This window comes from Sciurus vulgaris (genome assembly GCF_902686455.1).
Source record: "Sciurus vulgaris genome assembly, chromosome: 1".
Lineage (NCBI taxonomy): Eukaryota > Metazoa > Chordata > Mammalia > Rodentia > Sciuridae > Sciurus > Sciurus vulgaris.
Window position 1 is genome coordinate 190,851,671 of NC_136461.1, and position 23,138 is coordinate 190,874,808.

Below are 23,138 nucleotides of genomic sequence, written 5' to 3' on the forward strand. Positions count from 1 at the left end.
CAGATTTTCAAGCCTGATAGAGATCATGCTCACGGATACAAGGGGGCAGAAATCTGTACAGTTTCATTTTTATCAATTTAAAAAGAATCATGCCCCCCGTTCTTCTTAAGGAAAACCCAAAACCGAAGGAAATATTATAAGAAAATAGAAAGAAGACCCAAAGGGAATTGGCAAGTTGATAGCTGCTTAAGATATGGAAATCAGTGGTTCAAAATTGTGGTGCACAATAATTCTTTATGTTTAGAGGAAAAAAGGTTCTAAACATCTTAGGCCCTGGGAACCCAGGGAACAAATGTGAACATCCAACAGAGAAGGCACTCTTGTTTGGCCGATAACTTGGTTGTGTCCTAAGTCGAGGCACGAGAGTCTTCCTGGGGTGCATAGAGAAAAGCAGTACAGTGTGGGCAACAAATAAAGGAAATATTTATGTAATTAACTGCTCTTGGGAGACCAACAGAACTCAGACTATTCATTTAACTGCTCACTTAAGGAAGCTATAAAAATGTCTACCATCTACACAGGTTTCTGTGTATGAAATGTGCTTTTCAGCCATGTTGGTTAGTGTTTGAAAAGAATGAACCAGTTTTTTTTTTTTTTTTTTTTTTTTTTTTAATTAGGTTTCCCGCTCAGAACCGGTAAGGAATGCATTGGTCTTATATTTAATTCACATTGTGATTTTTTTCCTCCCTCTTTGTCTCCTCAAACAAATACTAATTTGCAATATGCAGTTGCTCCTCATGGAGGAAGCTTCTCTCTGCATCCTGGTCAATGTCACATCTCCTAAGGTCCTGTCCCTGGGTCACGAGCCTGGCTCTGAGCCTGTGGGAGGTGGAGAAGTGGAGATGAATGGATGCCTTGGCATCAGCTCTGCAGACCCGGCTCAGATCCTGGAAAAAGCATGTGTGTGTATGCAAAATGGAGATTGTTACTTCTGCATCAGTCTTTCTTTTTCCTTTCTAAATCCCAGAAATAATGGCTTTAAGGAGAAAATCTCGTGTGAGGAAAGATATCGTTAAATAAAACCCCTAACCCATCTTGCTATGGATTGCTAGGTGGGACAGCTTCTCCCATCAGCTCCATCTAATCTCCAAAGAACCTGGTCTGCGGAGCAGGGACAGAGCATCCCAGACAAGTGGAGGCTCAGGGAGACTGGGCAATTTCCCTTAGTCCAGTGTTCTTGAATTCGGGACATTTTATTCTCCTTTATCAGAGTAGTGCCAATCTCTACAACGTCCTAAGAATAACTCAAGTATATAAACCACAACAGATCAATATTTTCTTTTCTCAGGTGCTTTTGACTGCTAATATGTAATTTTGTTACAATATTGATCTTTTCTAAAATTTTGTGTAAAGCTATTTAATTTAGTGCCTAATGACATTAAATAGTTGGATTAACTGGCACTACAGTAGTGGGATTGAGTGATATCAGAGTTTCGATGGAATTAGTTTCCAAACATTTGTGCTGGCTTGGTTTTTCAGGAGCTCAGTTACTTCTGCCCAATCATGACTGGAGCTCCCAGTGCAGTAAAGAGCCTGGTATTATTCAGCTCTTTGCAATGTGAGTCTCTTTCACTAGCCAAAACCTCAGTCTCCTCAAACATGGCCTTGTAAGGACAGTATTTCCCTGTTGGTGGAGGGGAGATGGTGGAGGAGAAACTATGCAGAGTAGAGAGCCTTACGGTTGCCTAGTGGGAGTTTAAGCAAGTGGAATTCCCTCCTGTCCCCACTGGGGGCCCACACCCACTGCAGAGGCTATTGCTTCTGCTTGCTGGTGATCAGAGGTGGGAGAGGGATAAGAAGGAAAAAGACAGGCTGAGGCTGTAGCTCAGTGGTAGAGCACTGCCTGGCTTATGTAGGGCCCGAGGTTCTATTCCAAGGAGGAAAAAAAAAGAAGAGAAAAGAGAAAGATAAAAGTACCAGCATTGAAACATGGTTGAAACCTGGACAACCTCCCGTCCCACATTTCCTTCAGTTTCCACCTGCATCCGGGGCCTTTTCAATGTGCAAAAGAGCTGGGTGTGCACATCAAAACCTCTGTAGCTGGTATATGTGGAAACACTTCTAAACATGCATTGTCTAGGATCTAGGCATGGGAATTGCCAAAGCTGCCAGCCTGAATTCACAGGCCGCTCTCAACGCAAACAGACTAAATGTAGTTAATTGTGGTTTAAAAAAAAAATACTGAAAATAGATACAAAGAACTAGAACTGATTTAGGGATCCTAGAATCAAGGACCTTGGTAGTGTCCAAATTCTAAATTTTATTTTTGCAATTGTGTTTGAGCTTAAAAGGTGTTTTTTTATGGCATTTGTGCTATTTTAGAAGATGGGCTAACCTCTGAGCAGATGGCAGAAGAGCATTCTCAGTTTGTGGAAGGACAGGAGCAACCTCTGTTGCAGCAGGCATTTAATGGCAAGCAAAATTTTCTTCAAAGTTATTTTCCAAATGAGTTTCCCCACCCCAAGTGAAATAATGATCTAATGAGTCTCCTGTTTTAGACCCCCCCCCCCCCCAAAGTGTTTCAATATATTTCCACAGAATTTGAGAGGGGTGGAGGTGATTAAAGGCAATCCCACAAAACAGATCTGTGAACTCTGGGACATCAACTCAACCTGGCATTCTACATTTGGTAGCTCTGTGTGTGCTGATGTGGCCAAACCATTAAAAACTAACTGTTAATTTCTTAATCCAACTGGATTTTAAAAGCCTGTGAACAGTGCATCAGATAACCAGCAATGTCTTCAAAGTTGTAATCATTTTGGGTATGAGTATCTCCAAGGTTAGATTAATTAATAGTCTTTTTGTAGTTCACGGTAGGTAGGGCTGTTTCCGGTACTGCACGATAGGCAGAAGTCCTGGATTTCAGAGTCTAAGTCTCCTGGGCATGTCTGAGGGTTGGGAAGCAACCATGAATAAACAACCAAGCGAAACTCCCAAATCATTGGCATCACAATATGCAGATTTTGTGTGATTAGGAACAATGTCTAAACAGCAACAACACTTTGTGATGTCACCCACCCAACTGCAATTCAACACAAGTCCTAGGGTGATGGATTATATTAAGGGCAGGCTGTTTGTGCCTTTTAGTGCTGGATGTAATTAGGAGAGGGAGGCTCTGATCTCAGAATGCTTGGGGTGCTTCAAGATTTTTAAATAGCCTTATGTGGCAAACGAAACTTCAGTTTTGCAAAACCTTTTACACCCATTTTCTGCTGTTCTGTGGAAGCTATTTCTCAGTCATTTTGCTGCTGGGGAAGAGAGAACTGGCTCATGGCTGATGACACTTTTCTTTTGCTTTGGTTGCTGATAAATTTTACCCTAAAAGTTTTAGATTTTAGAAACAGTGCCTGTCTGTTCCCACTTCCCTGCCCAGGATTTCACTTATGGAACAAAGAAATGGCCAGAAGACACCAGTATTGCCACTGTCCCTTCAGCTACCTTCTCAGATGAGAAGCATCTATATTGTTGTTCTTTTTATTAAGGTGTGGCAGAAACCGCCTGTGCTCTTGACCAGCACAGCTTTCAAATTAATGTTCCCTGCCACCTGAATATTGAAAGTCACCAGAGCAAGAATAATGGAAACATAGCTCTCTTTTACCTTGAAGTTGCTGGGAATCATGAGCATTGGTAAACCAGAATTCACAGAACAGTTCTCTGGCTCCAGGATTAGATACGGATTCAAGGAGAGGAAGGGCAGGACCTGTCTGTCTTTGAAATAGAGTCCCCAGCTGTGCCCCAGTAGGAACATCTCCTGGCCTGTCCCCTTCCTGATCCCAGGCTTAGTTTTGATGATCAGGGCTGACCAGTCCCCTCCTGGAGATGAGAACCCTACTGCTGTTTGGGCAGACAGTGGTCACCAAGGTCAAGCCTAAGCAGGAATTATTAGTCAGGACTGGGCAAAAAAAAGATGAGGACTATGTTATAGAATGCTTGAAATCTACCCACAGCACTGTGTTAAAAGAAAGAGATGAAAAGGAAAAAATAAAAAAATAAAAAAACAAAACACACACACATGCATAGGAAACAAAGCCAAGGGAGAGGTGAACAGAAAGAGTCTTTGGGGAATTAAAAAATTTCTGTCACTTCCAAAGATTAGATTTTTAAGGGTCTATGGCAGCTTTAAGTCTAGTTGTCAAGTAGCAAAATTGCTCTAAAGAATTGGGAGGAAAATATCTCAAAGAAGGAGGGATTGGTAACATGAAAGCACTCAGGGGGTCTGGAAACTTTAACTTCTCTGAGACTTTACTGTTACCACCCCAAATCAGTTATGTGACATTTGCAGACAAAGAAAGCATTTGCAAGTAGAGAGGGTGGTGGGGGCTTCAGAAGTTTTTATCCTTAGTTCATATTCTCATGGAAGGTTGGTCTTCCTTTTTACCTGGAATATTAAAAATGGTGCATTTCCCTCAGAATGAAGGACAGTGAGTCTCTCTATTTGGGCAACTGCAAAGTGACTCTGCGGGAAAAGTCTTTAGGGAATAATGGAATTCATATATGTCTTTACTTTCTGGAGGTAGAAGTCAAATCTGCGGGGACACACCTCTCGGAGCCTGTGCAAGGACTGGAAGTGAGGCCATTCCCCATAAAGAAAGCTGATAGGCCCCTTGTCCCCAAGGCATGTCTCAAGCTACTGAAGTGATCTGCTCTTACCGGAGCAGAACCGCCAATGCTCTGCATATTTAAATTCTGTTCTGGAGCTGGGACAAGCTAATCCCCTTGGCACCCTGGAGAGTCTGATAATTATTCATTTCTGTTCATTCCCAAGACTGCCTTCCCTGCACAAGTGTGGGTGTGAGCCTTTTAATAAAAGGTACACCACAGGTTTAAGTAAAAGAAAAAGTTAAGCATCAACAGTTTACAGCCCTTAGACATCAAAATATTTATCCCTTAGCTCCCCATCTCTTGCTTCCTAGTTAACAAACTCACTGCATAACCATTTCTGTATTTCTAGGAGGCAAAATTACACACACACACACACACACACACACACACACACACACACACACACCTTGGGAAGAAGGTACAGGTCAGCAGGAAGCAGCATGGGACATCACAGAGGATCACCATGGAAGCCAGAGGTTGTGAATGAAGTCACTTCTCCATTTTGCTGGTTTAGCTTATGACTGCTCAGATTTTATTCCACCATGTCTCCAAAGCTATGCCCCCAAAATGATTTCAAACAGAGGTGGACAGTTTGGAAAACAGTAGTTGTCATACGCAAGTAAGTGGTGTGTGCCAGGCATTAAGGTATGTTAGACACCATTTGCAACCGAGTTCTTTAATGGTCATTTTTACATTTGCCTTCTCCCAACTCCACCTTCACCTATTATTTTTCAGTAATTTTCTAGCACTCCTTTAACTAAAAAAAAAAAAAAAAAAAAAAAAAGCAAGCTAAGAAATTCTACTTCTTTAACATGTTCAGAATATTAAAGCTAAGGTAACAAGGTACCACCACCATTTAGTGAACATCTGCACCATAAAGCATGTCCAATTTTCCAAGGGTAAAGTAGTAGTCTCAGGATGTCCCTGGCTGGACCAGTTCATTCCCAGCTACAATATCTCAGCACCTGGCAGTAGTAGTTCTTTAGGATTCATCACATCCAATTCACTGTTATAGAATTGGAGCTTTAGAGAATCCAGTATAGTGATAAATGGCTGTGTCTATATAAAGGAAGGATGGGGACACAGGTGACCAGTGTGGATATCAAGGAAAGTAACCTGAAAGCTGCTTTGGGAAGCTCTAAACAGCTCAGTCTGGAAGGGCTGGCTGTACAGGAAGTTTTCGTGTATGTGCTCTGGTGCTGCCCACTCCCTCAGGCAAGGGACCTGCCTGCTGCCACGTTCATCTTCCTGGGTTAATCTAGCAGAGAGTGAATGCTGTCTGAATTCAGTTTTCAAATTGGAAGAACGGAGAGGTGACAGTATTTGGGAGAAGGAGGTACTCTTTTATGAGGGCAGGGGAGTCTGCCTGGCACGCTGCAGTTGTCCCAGCACAAAGCTGGGCACATGGTAGATAATCAAATGCTTGCTGAATTAAGGAAGGACTGGAAGGACAGGGAAGTCTTGTGGGAACTAAGCCTCAAGAGATGGAAAATGGAGATGGGATGTTACGTCCTGAGGCATTGGCAGTCAGGGTCTGACTCCTAATTCTGAATTTGTAGAGAATTATGGTTTGCTGTGAGCCCTCTGGTCTGGTGCTGACGTGTCAAAGGGTCAGATCTCAGTGGTGACTGGAACTTCTCTAAGTTCCCTCTTGGAAGCCCCTTCTCTGGCTTTCCAATCTGACAGGCTTGTGCTCCAAATCACATTTGGCTCTCTCTTCCCTTGCTGAAACCCCGAGAGGAGACAGACAGTAAGTACGCAAGGAACCCCCAAATGCCTGCTCATTTATGCTGGAAGGGGTCCAGATGCTATCACAACTATTTTAAAGAGAAGTCCCTGAAGCCTTTTGGCCTCAGGCTGGGGTAGTAGGCACACAAGAACATATTCTGCTGAGTTTTTCATTCAGCTAACTGTATCCAGGGAAAAATGAGCTAAAATAAAATGTAGGGCCAGTCAATATCAAAGACAAGCAGTCACTGAGTAGACAGGTTTCCTAAGAACTGTGCTTTGTTATTAGAGAGTGAAAAAAAATTAGTCATGAATAAAATCCCAGAAAGGATTAAAAGGGACTAGAAGGTTCTCTGCTGAGGGAGGAACCTAGCATGGGACTGAACCTTTCCTTCTTTAGGCACAAAGGGGTCACTTGATACTGTTTCTCTTCAGAGAACTGTGATTGAACTTGACTTAGAATTTTTTCCACTGTTTAAGTGGGACCACACAGGAAAATTGCATGCTGCTGCCCTTAGCATCTATCCACCATGGTCTTTGATTAAAAAGAAGGCCATCCTCCTTCTCTATAGAATGAGAGAATATGTACATTGGCCAAAGAGAAGCCTCCTGTACTTGAGTATTTGTAGGTACATGTGTTAAGTTGTGCCTTGGTATAAGGAACCAACAGCTCCAATGTCCCAATCCCCTGGGCAAACTTCTACTTCCCTTTGGTGTTACAAGTAACCCAGTTATTCAGTAAAGTGTCAAGAGGTTAGGTCTAACAGTATTGTGGCCATATTTACACCAATCTACCACAAATGACTAGGGATATGCTAGTAGTAGAGCTTATCTTGGACAGTCTGAGCCAGAAATAAGACAAGATTTATAAAAGAAAAAACAAAATACTTGTTTTCCTACATGTACCAAACGTGCTAATTCATCTCAGTGTAGTGTTCTTATATAAAGTGCTTCAGAGTTGGACAGAATACCTTTGGACATCAGAACTAACATAACCGAGACACGTTTACATTCCTATCAGGGCATAATATTGTGAACACTTCCACTGAGACTGCAGAACTGCTGTAATTTTTTCTAAAACATCATGCCATCTGCACACATAATAAAATAATCCAGTATTTGCCATGCTAAAACAGGACTGGTAGTGATGGGCACAGACAGTGCCCCAAAGGGAACTTGAGTTATGCACAGTGATGAAAACTGGAAGCAGTCTTCCAGCTAAGGGTCTGCCAATGACCACTTGGAACAAATTGGCACTGTATATTATGCACCTCATTTTAAAATCCACAGCAAACTAAGATTTTTTTTTTTCCCCAAAGCTTATAATCTTGACTGAGTGGGTGTTTTTTCATTTAATCCGGTTAATCTGTCAATGCTCCAAGGATCTCTTCTGGCAGGGCCATGAGTTAGTCTTTCTGTGGGGAGCAGGCAGGCCATGTTCATACCAACTGGCAGGACAGCAGCTTGGAAGGCTAACCGTGTTTATGGAGAACCCTCGGCTGAGGCTGCAAGAAGAAAAAGGAGGAAACATGGTAAGTTACTTCCTTTATGCCCCCAGATACTGGCATGTAGCAATTATCTCATTCAAACAAACCCTAACACCCTTAGGTCCAAGAGAAAGCTGTAGCTGGGATGGTGGTTACTCAACTCCAGGACGGATTTGTGGTGGCTTGTGTTCTTGGAATGTCCTTTCACCATTTGGCAGGGCATGGAAGACACCCATCTCAAAGGCAGGCCAGGCTGCCCGGAAGGGATGGTAAAACCAGATCTCTGGAACTGGCATCCACCTCTGTGACGGGGACGTGGGTTGGGAAACCATTTCACATTTGTGGGGTTTATGCATGAACTTGACCTGGAGCAAGATCGACTGGGAAGGGTGTGAGGATTTTTTGGGAGTGGAGGGATGGTTTCATGCACCAGGAAGATCTTCTGGGATGAAACCTAGAAGAAAATACTGGAAGTAGTATGACTGGAACTCCTGAGTTTGTTGAAAAGTCAGACTGGTTGAGCAGGTTAGGGACTAGGAAGAGAAAGTCATTAAAACTGACGAGAGACTGAACTATTTGAATTGCAACTCTGTTTGGCCTTGGGAATGCTGGTACAGATATATTTTCCTGATTTTAAGTTTCTAATTTTCCTATTATTATCCTGTTGTTCCTATTATTATCCTGTTTTTCCTTTTATATCTGGTTACTTCCTATAGTTTGTTCCCTATGCCCAGATCCGTGATAATTCATTATTATGTGAATACAACTATTTCGCTCAGAAAATATTAGTCTCATTTATTACACAAAACTATTGGACGATGAGAGAGAAGGACAGTAAGAGTTGTCGATGCAAAAGAAGAAAAAACCTACCTAGGTTTCAAATCTAACTGGTTCTACAAGAGAGAATATATATTTGTAAGTAATTGATAAAAACTTGCTATTTTTGAGAAAATGCAAATTAAAAGGTATTATATAAGCATATTAAATATAAAATAAAACCACACACTTCCGATAAGGTTGTAATGTAAGTGGAATACTAATATATTGCTGATGGCATTGTAAATTGGAAAAATACTGTCAATTTATTTAAAAACTATTAAAAACTTACATTTCCCAATCCAGCGATCCCAAAGGAAATAATTTTATGAAAGAGGATATATTTACAAATATGCAAACTAGAGTTTATTTATAACAGAGGAAAAACTGGAAACAACCAGAATCCTATTGTTGAAAATTTAGGTTAAGTTAATAAGATTGGATGATTACGTGGCCATTAACGTAACTCTAATTCTGATGATTATGGAGCAACTTGATAAACAGTCATGATAAACTGTAATAGACACTGACACACGCAGAGGAAGAACTGTGAGTGAAAATGGTGCAGGTGCTAGGATTTTTATTGTTCCCATGATATTTTGCAAAATAATCACAAATATTCGGCTCACAGGAGTGCAGACTTGACCCGTGTGTATTGACTGCCTAAAGCATTATGATTATTTTCATTCACTAATACTATCTAAAAATTAAATACTTTACAACTATTCTAAGAGACAATACTCTAGCATTATTGAAGGGGAGGCAGAGACCAACACGGGTAAAACCCTTTGGTCCAGGTCAACCCACAAGGGACCAGTGGAGCTTGGAAGGACAGCAGAGATTTTTAGGAAACAGACACAGGACATTATTCTTGAGACTTTTGCTAAAGTCAGATTTGCAAAATATATGACTTTGGTTGTAAATATTAGAAAGGGAATAATGATAATAAAGAGGCAGTCCTACTGGATTACTATACTTTAGATTCTTGCCAGGAACTGATAACTAGGTTTATCATCCAAATAACCATGTGTTTTTGTTTTTTGGTACTGGAGATTAAACCCAGGACCTCATACAGGCCAGCCAAGTGCATCATCACATTCCCAGCCCTTTTTTACTTTTTGTTTTGGGACAAGGTCTTGCAAGGTTGCTTAGGGCCTCACTGAACTGCTAAGGCTGGCTTTGAACTTGTGATCCTCCTGCCTTAGCCTCCCAAAATGTTGGGATTACAGGTGTGTGCCACCATGTGCAACCTACAGACCTTTGTAGAAATGTTTTGAGGAAGAGTCTTGCTATGGCATGATCCCCTTTGCCATCTTTCCATGGCATTAGTGGTTCCCCATTGCTCTTTAATGTTTCTGCAGCCAGCACTCTAGAGTGGGTCACCATGTTGCATGGGCTGAATGTGGAAAAAAGAGGGTCCCACTTACATCCTCAACATGAGTCACTTGTTGGGTTCCATCCCGGTGTGCTTCAGTCATCCCAGGCTCCTTCCAGCTCCTTGTATATACTGGATTCTTCCTGGCATTTGCTCAGCTTTTCTTTCCCTCTAGGATGACTTTCGTGTATACCTTCTGACCACAGTGAATCCCAATCCCTCCATCTTTGTAGACCCCCTCAAGGGTCACTTATGAAGTCTTCTCTCCCTCTAGATACAGCTAGCGACTCCCTCTGTGAGTTAGCATAGTTTCCTGACTTTTATTACCGAATACTGTATTTTAATGCATCTATCACTCCCCTTCCACTTTTTTTTTTTTTGAGAGGCTGGAGATCGAAACCAGGGCCAAGCACCCTTAGCACTGAGCTACATCCCAGCCCACCTCCTCAATTTTTTAAAGGCAGTCCAGTGAATTATTGTGTCTTCCTAATGCAACATACAGTGTCATGTATACAGAAAGTGCTTAATAAATACTTGTGAAAGTAAGAAAGAATAACGTTAGAGAAAAATCTTTGTGTTCATTTGTTGAACTCATTTTGCATTCTTGAAATCAATCATCATTTCTGCCTGGGTTTGGGATGAGTAGGGAAGCTTTAGAATCCTGTGGTTAGGGGCATGGGCTCGGACAGAGCTCAGTTCACATCCCAGGTGCACCACATACCAGCTAGGTCATGCTGAAAACATGAATTTCTCCAAACCACGATTTCTTCACCTTTAAATAGCAAGCAGAATCCCTGCCTGGTTGGGTTGCTGTGATGATAAAATGGGCTCAGATGATAAAAATGCCCAAAGGCCACGTCTTTGCCCTCCCTGTCTGCCTGCAGAGGTCATGGTCACCACACTGGCTTTCACTCTCCCACTCACCAGAGCGGCACGGCACCGACGTTCAGAGCCAGTTCCAATAAGGAGATGGGGAAGCACTGCAAGGGCAGGGAGGGGCTGCCTGGAGGCGAGGCGGCCGGGAGCGGGCTCAGGAACAGATCTGGACTAGCTCTCAGTTTCCCTGCTTCTCACTGCAGCAGCCGGGGCGGAAGGGCTTGGTGGGGCGGAAGGGCTTGGTGAGGTGGAAGAAGAAAAGGGGTGGTATTCCAGCAGCCCCACATTCACTGTCTGAGGGAGGGAGCAAGACTTCAGCTCTTAAAAGGGCGGTTCAGTGTCTTTATTCAGAAGGAAGGGGACTTGTCTTCTACTTGAAAGTGTCCTTTGCAGAACTCAGGTTTGAGGTCTTTGGGGTGGGTCTGAACTGCACTGGGAGGTGGGGCGATGTGCATCAGGCGTGAGATCCACAACTGCCCAGCACCACAGCTCATGAACAGAACTTGAGTTGACTGAGCAGCAACCCTATGCCAACTAAGGTGTCACAGGCAGCCCCCCACAGAATCCTCGCCATCAGCTCTGACGCCTGGATCATATTACCCGCTAACACAACTGGAGAAAACAAGGGCAGGTTCCTAAGTGTGTCACCTCTGTACTGCTAGCCCCCACAGTGCTGAGACTAGCACCCACATCTGGTCTCACCACTAGGCTCTCCTGACTCTATGAAAAGGCATGAGTGTGAGGAAAATGCAGGAGAGAAATCAGGGAACTGCTGGGTGAGAGTTCTCATTAACCATCAAAGAGCTCTGACCTAGAGAAAGTTACTCCCTTTCTATTTTAATGGTTTAAAATCTTCCTGTGTCTGGAGCAGGGGTTCCCACCTGGGTGCAATTCTGTGCCCCCTGGGACAACTGGCAATGTCTGGAGACATTTCTGCTGGTTATATTGGTGGGGGGAATACCCCTGGCATCTAGTGGGTAAAAGTCGGGGACACAGCTAAACACCCTAGAATGCCCAGGAGAGCCCCCATAGCAGAGAACGACCCAGCTCACAATGTCAACAGTGCTGAGGTTGGTTTAGAAGAGGTCCTTGTTTATTTTCTATTCCTGGTTGTGAGCCAAACACATCCCTCCCAAAATAGGCCAAGATAAAAACCAACCTAAGTGGGCCTCTTATATGTACAGGAAATAAGGCTAATTTCAAACCTCATTCCTCTCCTCTATCCATCATTTTCTCATTTTATTTGATTTCATATTCAGTGTAATCAAAGCCTCTAATACTAAATCACTTCTAACTTTTAGAACCCTCACAGGCATACCGTCATATGACTCAAGATTGGATGATTTAGACAGGTATGCTCAATTAATTAATTAGTATGTATAGAAGAAGTTAGGAGATTAAAAAAAAGGACAAAGGATGATTTATGTGGCAATAAAACTAAACTCTGCTACCAGCCCTTTTGGTGGGAGAAGTCTTATGTCTTTTGGCTGGCACTGGTTCCATTTCTGCTGTTTTTTTGACCCACAAGAGGTTGAGGGGATATTTGTTCCCTAAGAGTATGATAAAGTAATCAACTGTACCCTCTGGCTACATGGAGATGATGGTCAGAATCTGAACATGAGCAAAGAGTAATAATAGCTGGGTCAAATGGTGGTTCCATTCCAAGCTTTCTGAGGAATCTCCACACTGCTTTCCAGAGTGGCTGCACTAATTTGCAACCCCACCAGCAATGTATGAGTGTACCTTTCTCCCCACATCCTCGCCAATACCTATTGTTGCTTGTGTTCTTGATAATCGCCATTCTAATTGGGCTGAGATGGAATCTTAGGGTAGTTTTGATTTGCATTTCTTTTATTACTAGAGATGCTGAACATTTTTCCATATATCTGTTGATTGCTATCCCACTCCTTGGCCTATACCCAAAGAACTTAAAATCAGCATACTACAGAGAGACAGCCACATCAATGTTCATAGCTGCTCAATTCACCATAGACAGATTGTGGAACCAACCTAGATGTCCTTCAATTGATGAATGGATAAAGAAACTGTGGTATATATATACAATGGAATATTATTCCGCCATAAAGAATGATAAAATTATGGCATTTGCAGGCAAATGGATGAAATTGGAGAATATCATGCTAAATGAGATAAGCCAATCTCAAAAAACCAAAGGACGAATGATCTCGCTGATAAGAGAATGATGACACATAATGGGGGGTGGGAGGGGTTAGTGTTAGGGTTAGAGTTAGGGTAAGGGAGGGGTCAAGTATGGAGGAAGGAAGGACTGTATAGAGGGAAAAGGGGTGGGAGAGGTGGGAGGAAGGGAAAAAATAACAGAACGGGTCAAACAACATTGCCCTATGTAAATTTATGATTACACAAATGGTATGCCTTTTCGCCATGTACAAACAGAGAAACAACATGTATCCCATTTGTTTACAATAAAAATAAATAAATAAATAAAAATGTGAAAAAAAAAAGAGTAATAATAGAACAGATAATACCTACAAACTAGCCAGTAACCTCTTACAGTTCCCTGTCACCTGGAAACCATAATGAGTCTATCATGGTTAGTTTTATGTATTGGCTTGATTGGACCACAGGATGTCCAGATATTTGGTTAAACATTAACCTGGGTGTGTCTGTGAAGGTGTTTGTGGGTGAGATGAATGTTTGAATTGGCAGACTGAGAAAAGCAGAGGGCCTTCCCTAATGTGGGTAGGCCTGTCCAACCCACAGAAGGCTTGAATAGAACAGACTGATAAGGGGTAATTTACTCTTGTGTTTCTTTGAGCTGAGACTTTGGTCTATATCTGCCTTTTGACTCAGACACAGACTGGAATTATACCATTGGCTCTCCTGGGTCTCTAGTTTGCATATCTTGGGATTGCTTGTCATCCATAATTATGTGAGCCAATTTCTTATAACAAATCTCTGTTTTTCTCATATCTATCTTTTCATCTGACCATCCATCCATCCATCCATCATTCCATTCTGTGTCTATGGGGAACTCTGAGTAACACCAAGTCTATAGACAATAACCTCAATACTAAGCACTATCATTAACCAAGTACTTACCATGTGCCTAGCATCTTGCTAAGAACCTGTGTCCATTTTGTGGCAACCAAAGCAAATAGTACCATGACCCCCACTTCCAGGTGAAGAAAGTCAAACTTGGAGAGATAAATGACCTGAGACAGGCTGTATAATCTTTAAATCAGGCTATAATCCTTGATCTGCTTAAAAATGTCAGGGGCTTATTGATTCCAAAGTATTAAGTAGGAAATGTAAGGCCTTCAAGCCCCTGGGAACATTTTCAGACAATTCTTAATATGTAGATGGGCTAAGAGGGCCTTGGCCCCCATCTATTACTCTCTCAGCCCTCAACTTTACTGTTTTATTTAGAACGTGATTAGCTCCTGATGTGGCAAGAGAAGAGCTTCTGCTGCCTGGTTTTACACTGACCCCAGGGGCCAGGGGGAGTGGGGAATTCTCTATGGGGAGTTTTGGAGGGTTCAGGTGACCCTGTCCACACCTATGCATACTGAATGAGAAAGAATGCATTTGTGAGCAAGGTGTCCCTCCCCTTTCCCTCGGTCCTGGGGGTGGGGTGGGGACAAGGACACTGTGTTTGTCTTCTTACTGTACAATAAGTAGAACTCTCTCCATGTTAAAGATGGGAATGCTAGTTACCCTGGCTTGAGCAGTACCAATCATATCACGTATCAAATTGAACTATATATATATATATATCTACATTATTATATGTTATAAAAATCACAGTTTGATTATGGAAGCCCCACCCCCAACAAAAAATAATTCTCTCAGAAATCAGTTCTGGTTCCTATGGCTAATTGAGCCTCTACATTCGACGTTTTTTTTTTTTTTTTTTTTTTTTTTTTTTTTTTTTTTTGCGGTGCTGGGGATTGAACTCAGGGCCTTAGTGCTAGGGAGGTGAGCACTCTACCAACTGAGCTATATCCCCAGCCCAGATTCTATGGTTTAAAAATGCTGACATTTTGACTGGAAGTTCCCCAACTTGCCTGTATCACAGTCACCTGGGGGGACTCCTTCAAATTTTTATCCTTTCTACCTCTGTTCATTTCCATCAATTCAGAACAGCCAGGGAGAGGATTGGAAAACTCTATGTTTAACAAGAGGCTCGGTAATTCTCATGAAGCTAGCCTGCCTGGCAATAGTCCATGGAAACACCTACGTCTTTCCCCTGGTACGTAAATAGTAGTTATTTGTCCTTTGGACAGAGAAAAGTGGCATAGACTGTGGGAAAACTTGGTTTATAGCCTTGCTCTTTTCATATAATAAAATATCAAGAATCTTGGATATGATATAGCACAGTCACTTTCTTGCAAAAACTGGTTTTAAAGTGGGACAGACGGATGAGGCTTTGAGACCTGGCAAACCATTCAACCAATCCAAAGTCCCAGGGAATCAGGCATGTTCCATCATCCCAATACTGTTAATTTTCTGCAAGTTTTCTCATGTTTCTGTCAAACAACACATATATTTTTTCTGAGTAAAATGTCCTGCACTGTTTGGGGATGTAGGCCTTGAAGACTTTCAAATTTATGTCATTATACTGTACTAGAATCTGTATCAAACTGTATTAGACTGTCTGATAATGTATCTGTCCTTGACTAGTGCTTTGCAAACTTCAGTGTTTACAACTTCCCCAGAGGGTTTGGTAATACACTTCTCTGGGTCCCCAGTGGGGAGGATGTGATTCAGTATGTCTAGGGTAGGCCTGCAAATGTGAATGTGTAATAATGTTGCAGGGGAGACTGCTGCTGCAGGTCTGAGTACCTTCCTGAAGCACCAGTGTTCTGACCCTCGAGTTCCTTCAGGCAAACAGTATGTCTTATTTTTCTCTTTCTGTGGTGTGGGGTAGAGTGTCTGCATTGTCAAAGGTGCTCTTGAAATGTTTGGTGAGTGGGTTAATAAAAGAATGAATGTAGCAAAAATCTACGTGAGTGATGTTATCAGTTCCTTTAGGTCTGGGGAGAACTGACTCGGGGGTTGGGCATAACACTCTTCCCTGATGAGAACTGATTTAGGAATGTCAGTGTCTGCAGATATCAGAACTCCATAAGATCTCCATGATCATTGGGGATATTTATTAACTTCAGTCGCTGGAATGATTTCCCCAAGAAGACAGAAAAACCTCACCCTGTTTTATGACCCTCTTGATCTAGAAGCCTGCTGCCCACAGTGGACCATCACCTTGCACCCCATGAACAGGAGATGATGCATTCCTGGGAGAAAGATTCTTTGGGTCAGTTGCTCTCAGCAGGGATGTGTTTGTATAGTCAATTAGTCAGAGGAAACCCTGGTGGTTCCATCTTCTACACCACACAAGGGCAAGTGTTTCAAGTCATTACATCCTGACAGCCACTATAAATGCTCACAGAACTTTCCAGAAGAAAACTGTCCACTGGTGCGAACAACAATGAATTTCAAAAGACAGCATGAAAATATACCTAGAAGTTTAACCCAAGTTGCCATTGCAATTCCCCTCCCTCTCCACAATGTCATATACTCCAAGGGATTGTTCTCTAATTTCCCTTATGACTCTGTACCTCAGCTGGCTCACTCCTAGAGCATGCTGCATGTTTATCACCAGCATGAGGAAGTTTCTTTCCTTCCTTCCTTTATTTTTTTTAATTACATCTATTTTCCTTTGTCTTTTGCTTTACTCAGTCTTATTTAATCTCAAGGGCTTCGGTTGGCCAATCCAACAGTTTCCTAATTGGAAAAATGATCTGTAAGATTTACTTCTTTAGAAAAGGTGTATCAAGACAATTCTCCAGTTTCCAAGAGAAAGAGGAAGGCATTTCTCAAAGGTAGTCTAAGAGATACAGATTACAAGTGGTCCTCCTTTTGTATGCCAAGTCTCAAGGGGACAGGAGACTTTTTATGAAACAATGCTATGTAAGCTAAAAAATATCAATAAATAGGACTGATAACAAATTAGGAAATTTGGCATACAGACTCATAGAGCAGAAGGGTATCTTAGAACCCTTAGATGGGCGCTTCTCGAATTTTAATGTGCATATGAATCACACCTGGACATGTTGTTCATCCCATAGTACAAACAAGTCCTCAGGTGAAACCAGTGCTGCTGGTCCATGGACCACACTTTGGGTGGCAAGGCTAGAGAGTTCCTTGATAGATCAAGGAACACCAGCACTGTCCGGTGGAACTTTGTGCAATGATGGAATGCTCAACACATATTCTAATATGGTAGCCATTACTCATATGTGGCTACTAAGCACTTAAAATGTGGCGAGTGCATGGAGGAAAGTACTTTTAAATTTTAGTTAATTTTAATTCATTTAAATTTAAATGGCCACATGTGCCTCATGTCTACCATATTTGACAGTGCCACACTGTAGAGTAGAAAGCTGAGATTCCGAGAGAATTAGTAAAAAGATTTCAGGAAGAAGAAACTGAAACAAGGAGAATCTCCAAATCTCCTCATTTATACTGTAAATGTATTCTTATTCCTAACCTCCCCTTTCCTGTTTTACACTGGGAGGGCTCAAGACTTCCCCTCTGTTTTCTATCATGCTCTCTGAATCATTCGATGTACAAAACAGTAATTAGGAAAAAAAACTTGGTTAAACGTTCTGAAATGCAGACGATTATCTTGTTTACATAAACTTCTTTGAGTTGGCATAACCAAGCAAGAAACCTTATGAGAAACAGTTCCTTTGTTATGAGTCCTTTCACCTTGGGGTCTGTCTAGCAGGATCCAGAATACAGGCTCTAAGGTCACGTCACTGTCACTGTGGGTTCTGGTTCTTTGGCACCAGGGACAAATGCAAATGGTTCAGCCATACCAGAACAGTTTAAAAGAAAAAAGGGCTCAGTTCAAGTTGAGTTCCCCCAAATAAGGAGGTGCTGAGGGTGGGGAATGGGTAGGGCTTGGATCTGTCTAAACTGGAGCCATCAGCTCTTAGCAGGTTATAGTCTGTACTGCAGTTAACGAGATCTGGAGATGTTCCCCGGACTGGTAAGTACTAATTTCCATTGAGGAAAAAGTTATGAGGCTTGGATGTCTTAATGAGAACAGACAATTTCTCTGTGTGGGCTGAGCTACAAAGCATGTTGCTATGAAACTGTGTGGATCGGGCTCTTTCTTTTGTGTACACAGTTTTCCCTTAAAGAATCCACTTGGCATGAGGCACAAACCTGCTTGGGGACTCTTATGATTAATTGCTTGAACTGGCTGGTGGCCATCAGCAGGATCTTGCAATTTACCCGTTTCTATACAGAATTATGAAGCCAAAGGTTTAATGGGATTTCAGGTAATAGAGCCCAGATGTCCAAGACTACGATGTTTGAAATTACACCGTTTGCAAGGCTGAGGAGCTTAAACCTTGCTGAGTAGATTTCCCTGTTCCCATCTTTACGTAACCTTGGACCCATCAAATGCAAAGACCCACACCGTGACATACCATAATCACAGAGAAGTCATTCACATGCATACACCTGTGGCCAACAGCCCAGAGATTCTCAGGCATCCTCCCTTTGAGACCTGGCTCTTGGGATCACCTTTCAGCCAGGAATATGGTAATTAACTACCCCACTCTCCTCCTGCTTCTATGGAGCACTTAACTTCCAAATTGCTTTCACTCATATAATTGCATTTTATTCTGTCAGGGTCCAAAAGAAATGGACTGGGCCAGGTATTATTATCTCCATTTTGTTGAGGAAACCAAGGTCCACTGAAGAGAAGGGACAATAATAGCTAACATTTGTGGAACCCTTATGTGCAAGTGCTGCTCCGATGGGGTTTACGTGCATTGTTTCCTTGAAGCCTGGTAACAGTTCTGAGGTTGTTATGATTACCTGCTCCACTTTGAAACGGGAAGACCAGAGTACAGAGAGGTTGGGTGACACCACTTGTAACTTGGACTCTTAGTTACTATGCACCGCTGCCTCCCTGAGGAAGTGTCATTGGCATTTCAGACAAGGCCGGGAGCCTGTTGTGAATGTAGCATTCTCTGTACATCGTTTACAGGAAGGAAAAGTTCTAGGCACATCTTTCTTTTTTTATTATTAATTAATTAATTTACTTTTAGTTATACAAGACAGTAGAATGTATTTTGACATATTGTGCATTCATGGAGTTACACTGGTCGTGTCTTCACATATGAACATAGGAAGGTTATATCTGACTTGTTCTACTGTCTTTCCCATTCCCATCCCCCTTCCCTTGCCCCCACCCCCCCCCCCACAATCTGCTGAACCTACTGCCCTCCCCCACCTATTGTGAGTCGGCATCTGCACATCAGTGAGAACATTCAGCTGCTGGTTTTGGGGATTGGCTTATTTCACTTGGCATGATAGTCTCCAGTTCCAACTATTTACCAGCAAATGCCATAATTTCATTCTTCTTTTTGGTTGAGTAATATTCCATTGTGTATATGTACCACATTTTCTTTATCCGTTCATCTGTTGAAGGGCACCTAGGTTGGTTCCACAGCTTAGTTATTGTGAATTGAGTTGCTGTAAACATTAATGTGGCCCCAGGCACAAATTTTTAATGAAACTCCCTATGCCCTTGTTCCCTACTCTCCTCCAGAGAAGTGTAGCCTCCTAAGTACTCTGATGAGAGGAGGGGAGTTCCGCTTAATGGCATTCCATATGAAAAGAGTCTTGGCCTAATAATCCAGGCCCTTTATGATCACATCTCAGCATCTCCTCCAACCTATCCACAAGGCATTTGACTATAGTAGTTGGTCATATTTGCCCAGGAGGGCCCTACTTTTATTGACACAGTCTCTGCTTCCTACCCATCCTCCTGCGCAAATTCCACCCTCCTACAAGGGCCAGCTGATAGGTGGCTTACTGCCAGAAGTTGCCACACACTCTTGCAAGGCTTCTCTCTCCCTGTTGTAAGCTTCCATATGGTTTTGTTGAATGAGCGAATGAATGGAATAGACCTCATTTCCATTTTTTCATGGTGCTGGGGATCAAACCCAGGGCCTCACGTATGCTAGGCTAAGTGATCGATCACTGAGCTACACTCCCAGCTCAACATCATTTCCTGATCACCATCCCAGGCACTATGGGAAATGTTGGGGATATAACCTGAATAACTAATAACCCTTGCCCTTGCCTTCAGGCAGCTCCCAGTCTACTGAGATACACAGAGAAAAGCCCCCACTGCCTGATGACCTGCATGTTGTTATAGACGCACAAGATTCTGGCAGAGCAGAGGGTGCAGGATTGCTCATCGCTGTTTGCATATAAGGCTGGGAATTCTGCCCGAGTCTTATCCCCTCGTCTAGGAAGGAAAGTTCATGGGGGGAAGGGACTGCATCTTTGTACAGCCCTCAAGCACTCCACGTAGTCTCCTAAACTTAGAAAAGTGACGACTAGTGAATATGGGGTCCCCTGCTTTCTGGCAGAGGCTGCCCAGGGGCCTTCTTCCTTCCATTGTCTGCAGTGGGAATGAAGAAGAGGGAGGCAGGCCCTGGCAGCTGCCCACGTTGGCCCCATCTGGCACTGGCCTAAGAGCTCGAGGGAGAAGCTCTCGGCATGTTCTCAGGACCAGTGGGCAGCAGTGGCCAAGACCATGGCTCTCTTTTGCAAGGTGTCAAGAAATGCTTAATGTACTGCCTTAAAATAAAAATCCAGGTTTCAAAATGTATAAATACATTCTACTGTCACGTACAACTAATTAGAACAAATTAAAAAATTGTGAATTGAGCTGCTATAAACATTGATGTGGCTGTGTTACTGTAGTTTGCTGATTTTAAGTCCCTTGGGTATAAACCGAGGAGTAGGATAACTGAATCAAAAAGTGGGTCCATTCCAAGTTTTCTGAGGATTCTCCACACTGCTTTCCAGAGTGGCTGCACCAATTTGCAACTCAACCAGCAAAGTAAAAGTGTGTCTTTTTCCCCACATCCACGCCAACATCTATTATTGTTTGTGTTCTTGATAATAGTCATTCTAATTGAGTAAGATGAAATCTTAGAGTTATTTTAATTTGCATTTCTCTAATTACTAGAGATGTTGAACACTTTTTCATATATTTATTAGTTGCCTGTGTGTCTTCTTCTGTAAAGTGTCTGTCCAGTTCCTTGGCCCTTTTATTGATTGGGTTCTTTGTATTTTTGGTGTAAAGTTTTGTAAGTTCTTTATAAATTTCAGAGACTAGTGCTCTATCTGAAGTGTGTGTGGAAAAGATTTTCTCCTACAACCTAGATGCCCTTCAACAGATGAACAGATAAACTGTGGTATATACACAATGGAATATTATTCAGCCATAAAGAATAATAATATTATGGCATTTGCAGATAAGTGGATGGAATTGGGGAATATCATGCTAAGTGAAATAAGCCAATTCCAAAAAAACCAAAGGCTGAATGTTTTCCCTGATAAGTGGATAATGATATGCAATGGGGTTGGGGGAGTGGGGGGTGAGAGAAGAATGGAGGAACTTTAGATTATGTAGAGGGAAATGAGAGGGAGGGGGTATGAAAAATGGTGGAATGAGACAGACATTATTACCCTATGTACATGTATGATTACAGAAATGGTATGAATCTACATCGTGCAAAACCATAGAAACAAAATGATGTACCCCATTTGTGTATAATGAATCAAAATGCAATCTGTACAAATAAAAAAATAATTAAATTTAAAAAATTAACAAAAATAAAATAAAAGTCCAGGAAAATCTCCCCCAACCTGTCCCTGTTCTCAAGGGTTGGAAAATACTTCTTATTTTTCCTATTTAAGAAAAGTGACTGATTATTTAGTGTCATGTGCCCCCTTATAAAACACTGCACAAATGAGCTTTTCAATTAGCGACCTTTAGAATTTGCTTTTGGGGACTACAGCAGTATTTCATTTGTGTTTCTCAAGTCTGTAGGATATTGGAGGGGGAGGCTGTTATTGCAAAACATTCATATTTTTCCAGAACCAGTCTGGGTTGCCCTACATTGTTAAAGAATCAGTGTGGAATAATTAAAATAACAGGTTCTTCCCCTGGCTAATTTTGAGATTGGTTAAATTATTTAAACTCTCTGAGCCATCTGAGGGACAGCTTCCTCACCTTCAGGAGGTGAGAATTTGTGTGTGTTTTGCATAGTTTTTGTGAAAACTGCCATATTCACAAAATGCAAGGTGCATTTTAAAAAAAATACCACTAAGAAAGAACAATAGCAAAAATTACTGCCAGTTAAACTACCATGCTATGTTTTGATAGTCCTGCACAAGGTAAAATATTTACTTTCTGTTGCTTTGAGGTTTCTTTCATTTGCTCTGGAGAGGTTGCTAGGTTTAGCAATTTCTCTGTTTCAGCTACCAACTTCATGTGCGACAGGCAGTTCTTGGGCATGTATCTTAGTAATAAAATGTGACATACCTTCATTTCCTTGTGATATCTTTCTGTCTGAGTGCAAAGCTCAGATTTCTGCTTTGCAAAAACACGTAAGATTGTGGTTATACCTCTAGTGTCAAAATCCACCTCACTGCTGGTGCTGTTTCCATGTCTTTTGGCTTAAAGACACATTTTCATTTCAATGCCAAATTATAGTGTAATATTTCTGAAGCTATTATAAATAGCAATTAAACTTGACTGAAGTGATAAAAATATGAGTAACTGCAGCCAAATTCATGTGTGCAAGGCTGCCATATGACCTATAGTGATTATAAGCCTTCCTAGATTGTAAAATGTACAATTCAGTAATGTCGAAATGTGAAAAAATGCATCTCGGAGGCAATGAGAAATGGTAATTGAAAAAGCATATATCATGGATCTTGCACCTAATAGATGCACAACAAATTTCAAATCTCTTGCCTTTGAGTAATGAATGAGAATATGATGAAGTTCAAAAGAATGTACAGGGACTGGACATCATCTTTTGGAAAAGCACTAAAACACTGGGATTAAATCTGATTCTTGTTGGATAACACCTATATTTTAGGAACTATTGGACTATGAGTAGTCTCTAACCTTTGTCATAGGCAAATTCTTTATCACAGGCTCTCTCCCTTCCTCCCATTGGGAGGTGGGATCTCTCTCCCCAACTCCCTAGAATCTGGGCCACACCTGTGAAGTCATGATCAATAGAATATGGTCAGCAATGGTTTTCCACCAGTTGTGGGGTTAATCTTTGGGAGGACTGGAAAATTATTTCTTCCTTCTTTGAACCAGTGGTCCTGCTGCAAATGAGCTAAATAGCTACATGAAGAGGCCATGTTAGGAGAATTGA

The 23,138-nt window shown here is 41.9% G+C and overlaps 1 protein-coding gene across 2 annotated transcripts in view; it reads right to left on the reverse strand.

The window, feature by feature from the left end:
* Positions 1-583: 583 nt before the first annotated feature.
* The window catches only part of SAMD12 (sterile alpha motif domain containing 12), a 406,706-nt gene continuing 384,151 nt past the window's right edge, over positions 584-23,138 (reverse strand). For both annotated transcript variants that reach the window (XM_079143462.1, XM_079143461.1), the window contains exon 5: positions 584-7,835. In XM_079143462.1, the coding sequence (XP_078999588.1) occupies positions 7,813-7,835 (23 nt within the window). In that variant the 3' untranslated portion in view covers positions 584-7,812. The remainder of the gene's footprint in view (positions 7,836-23,138) is intronic.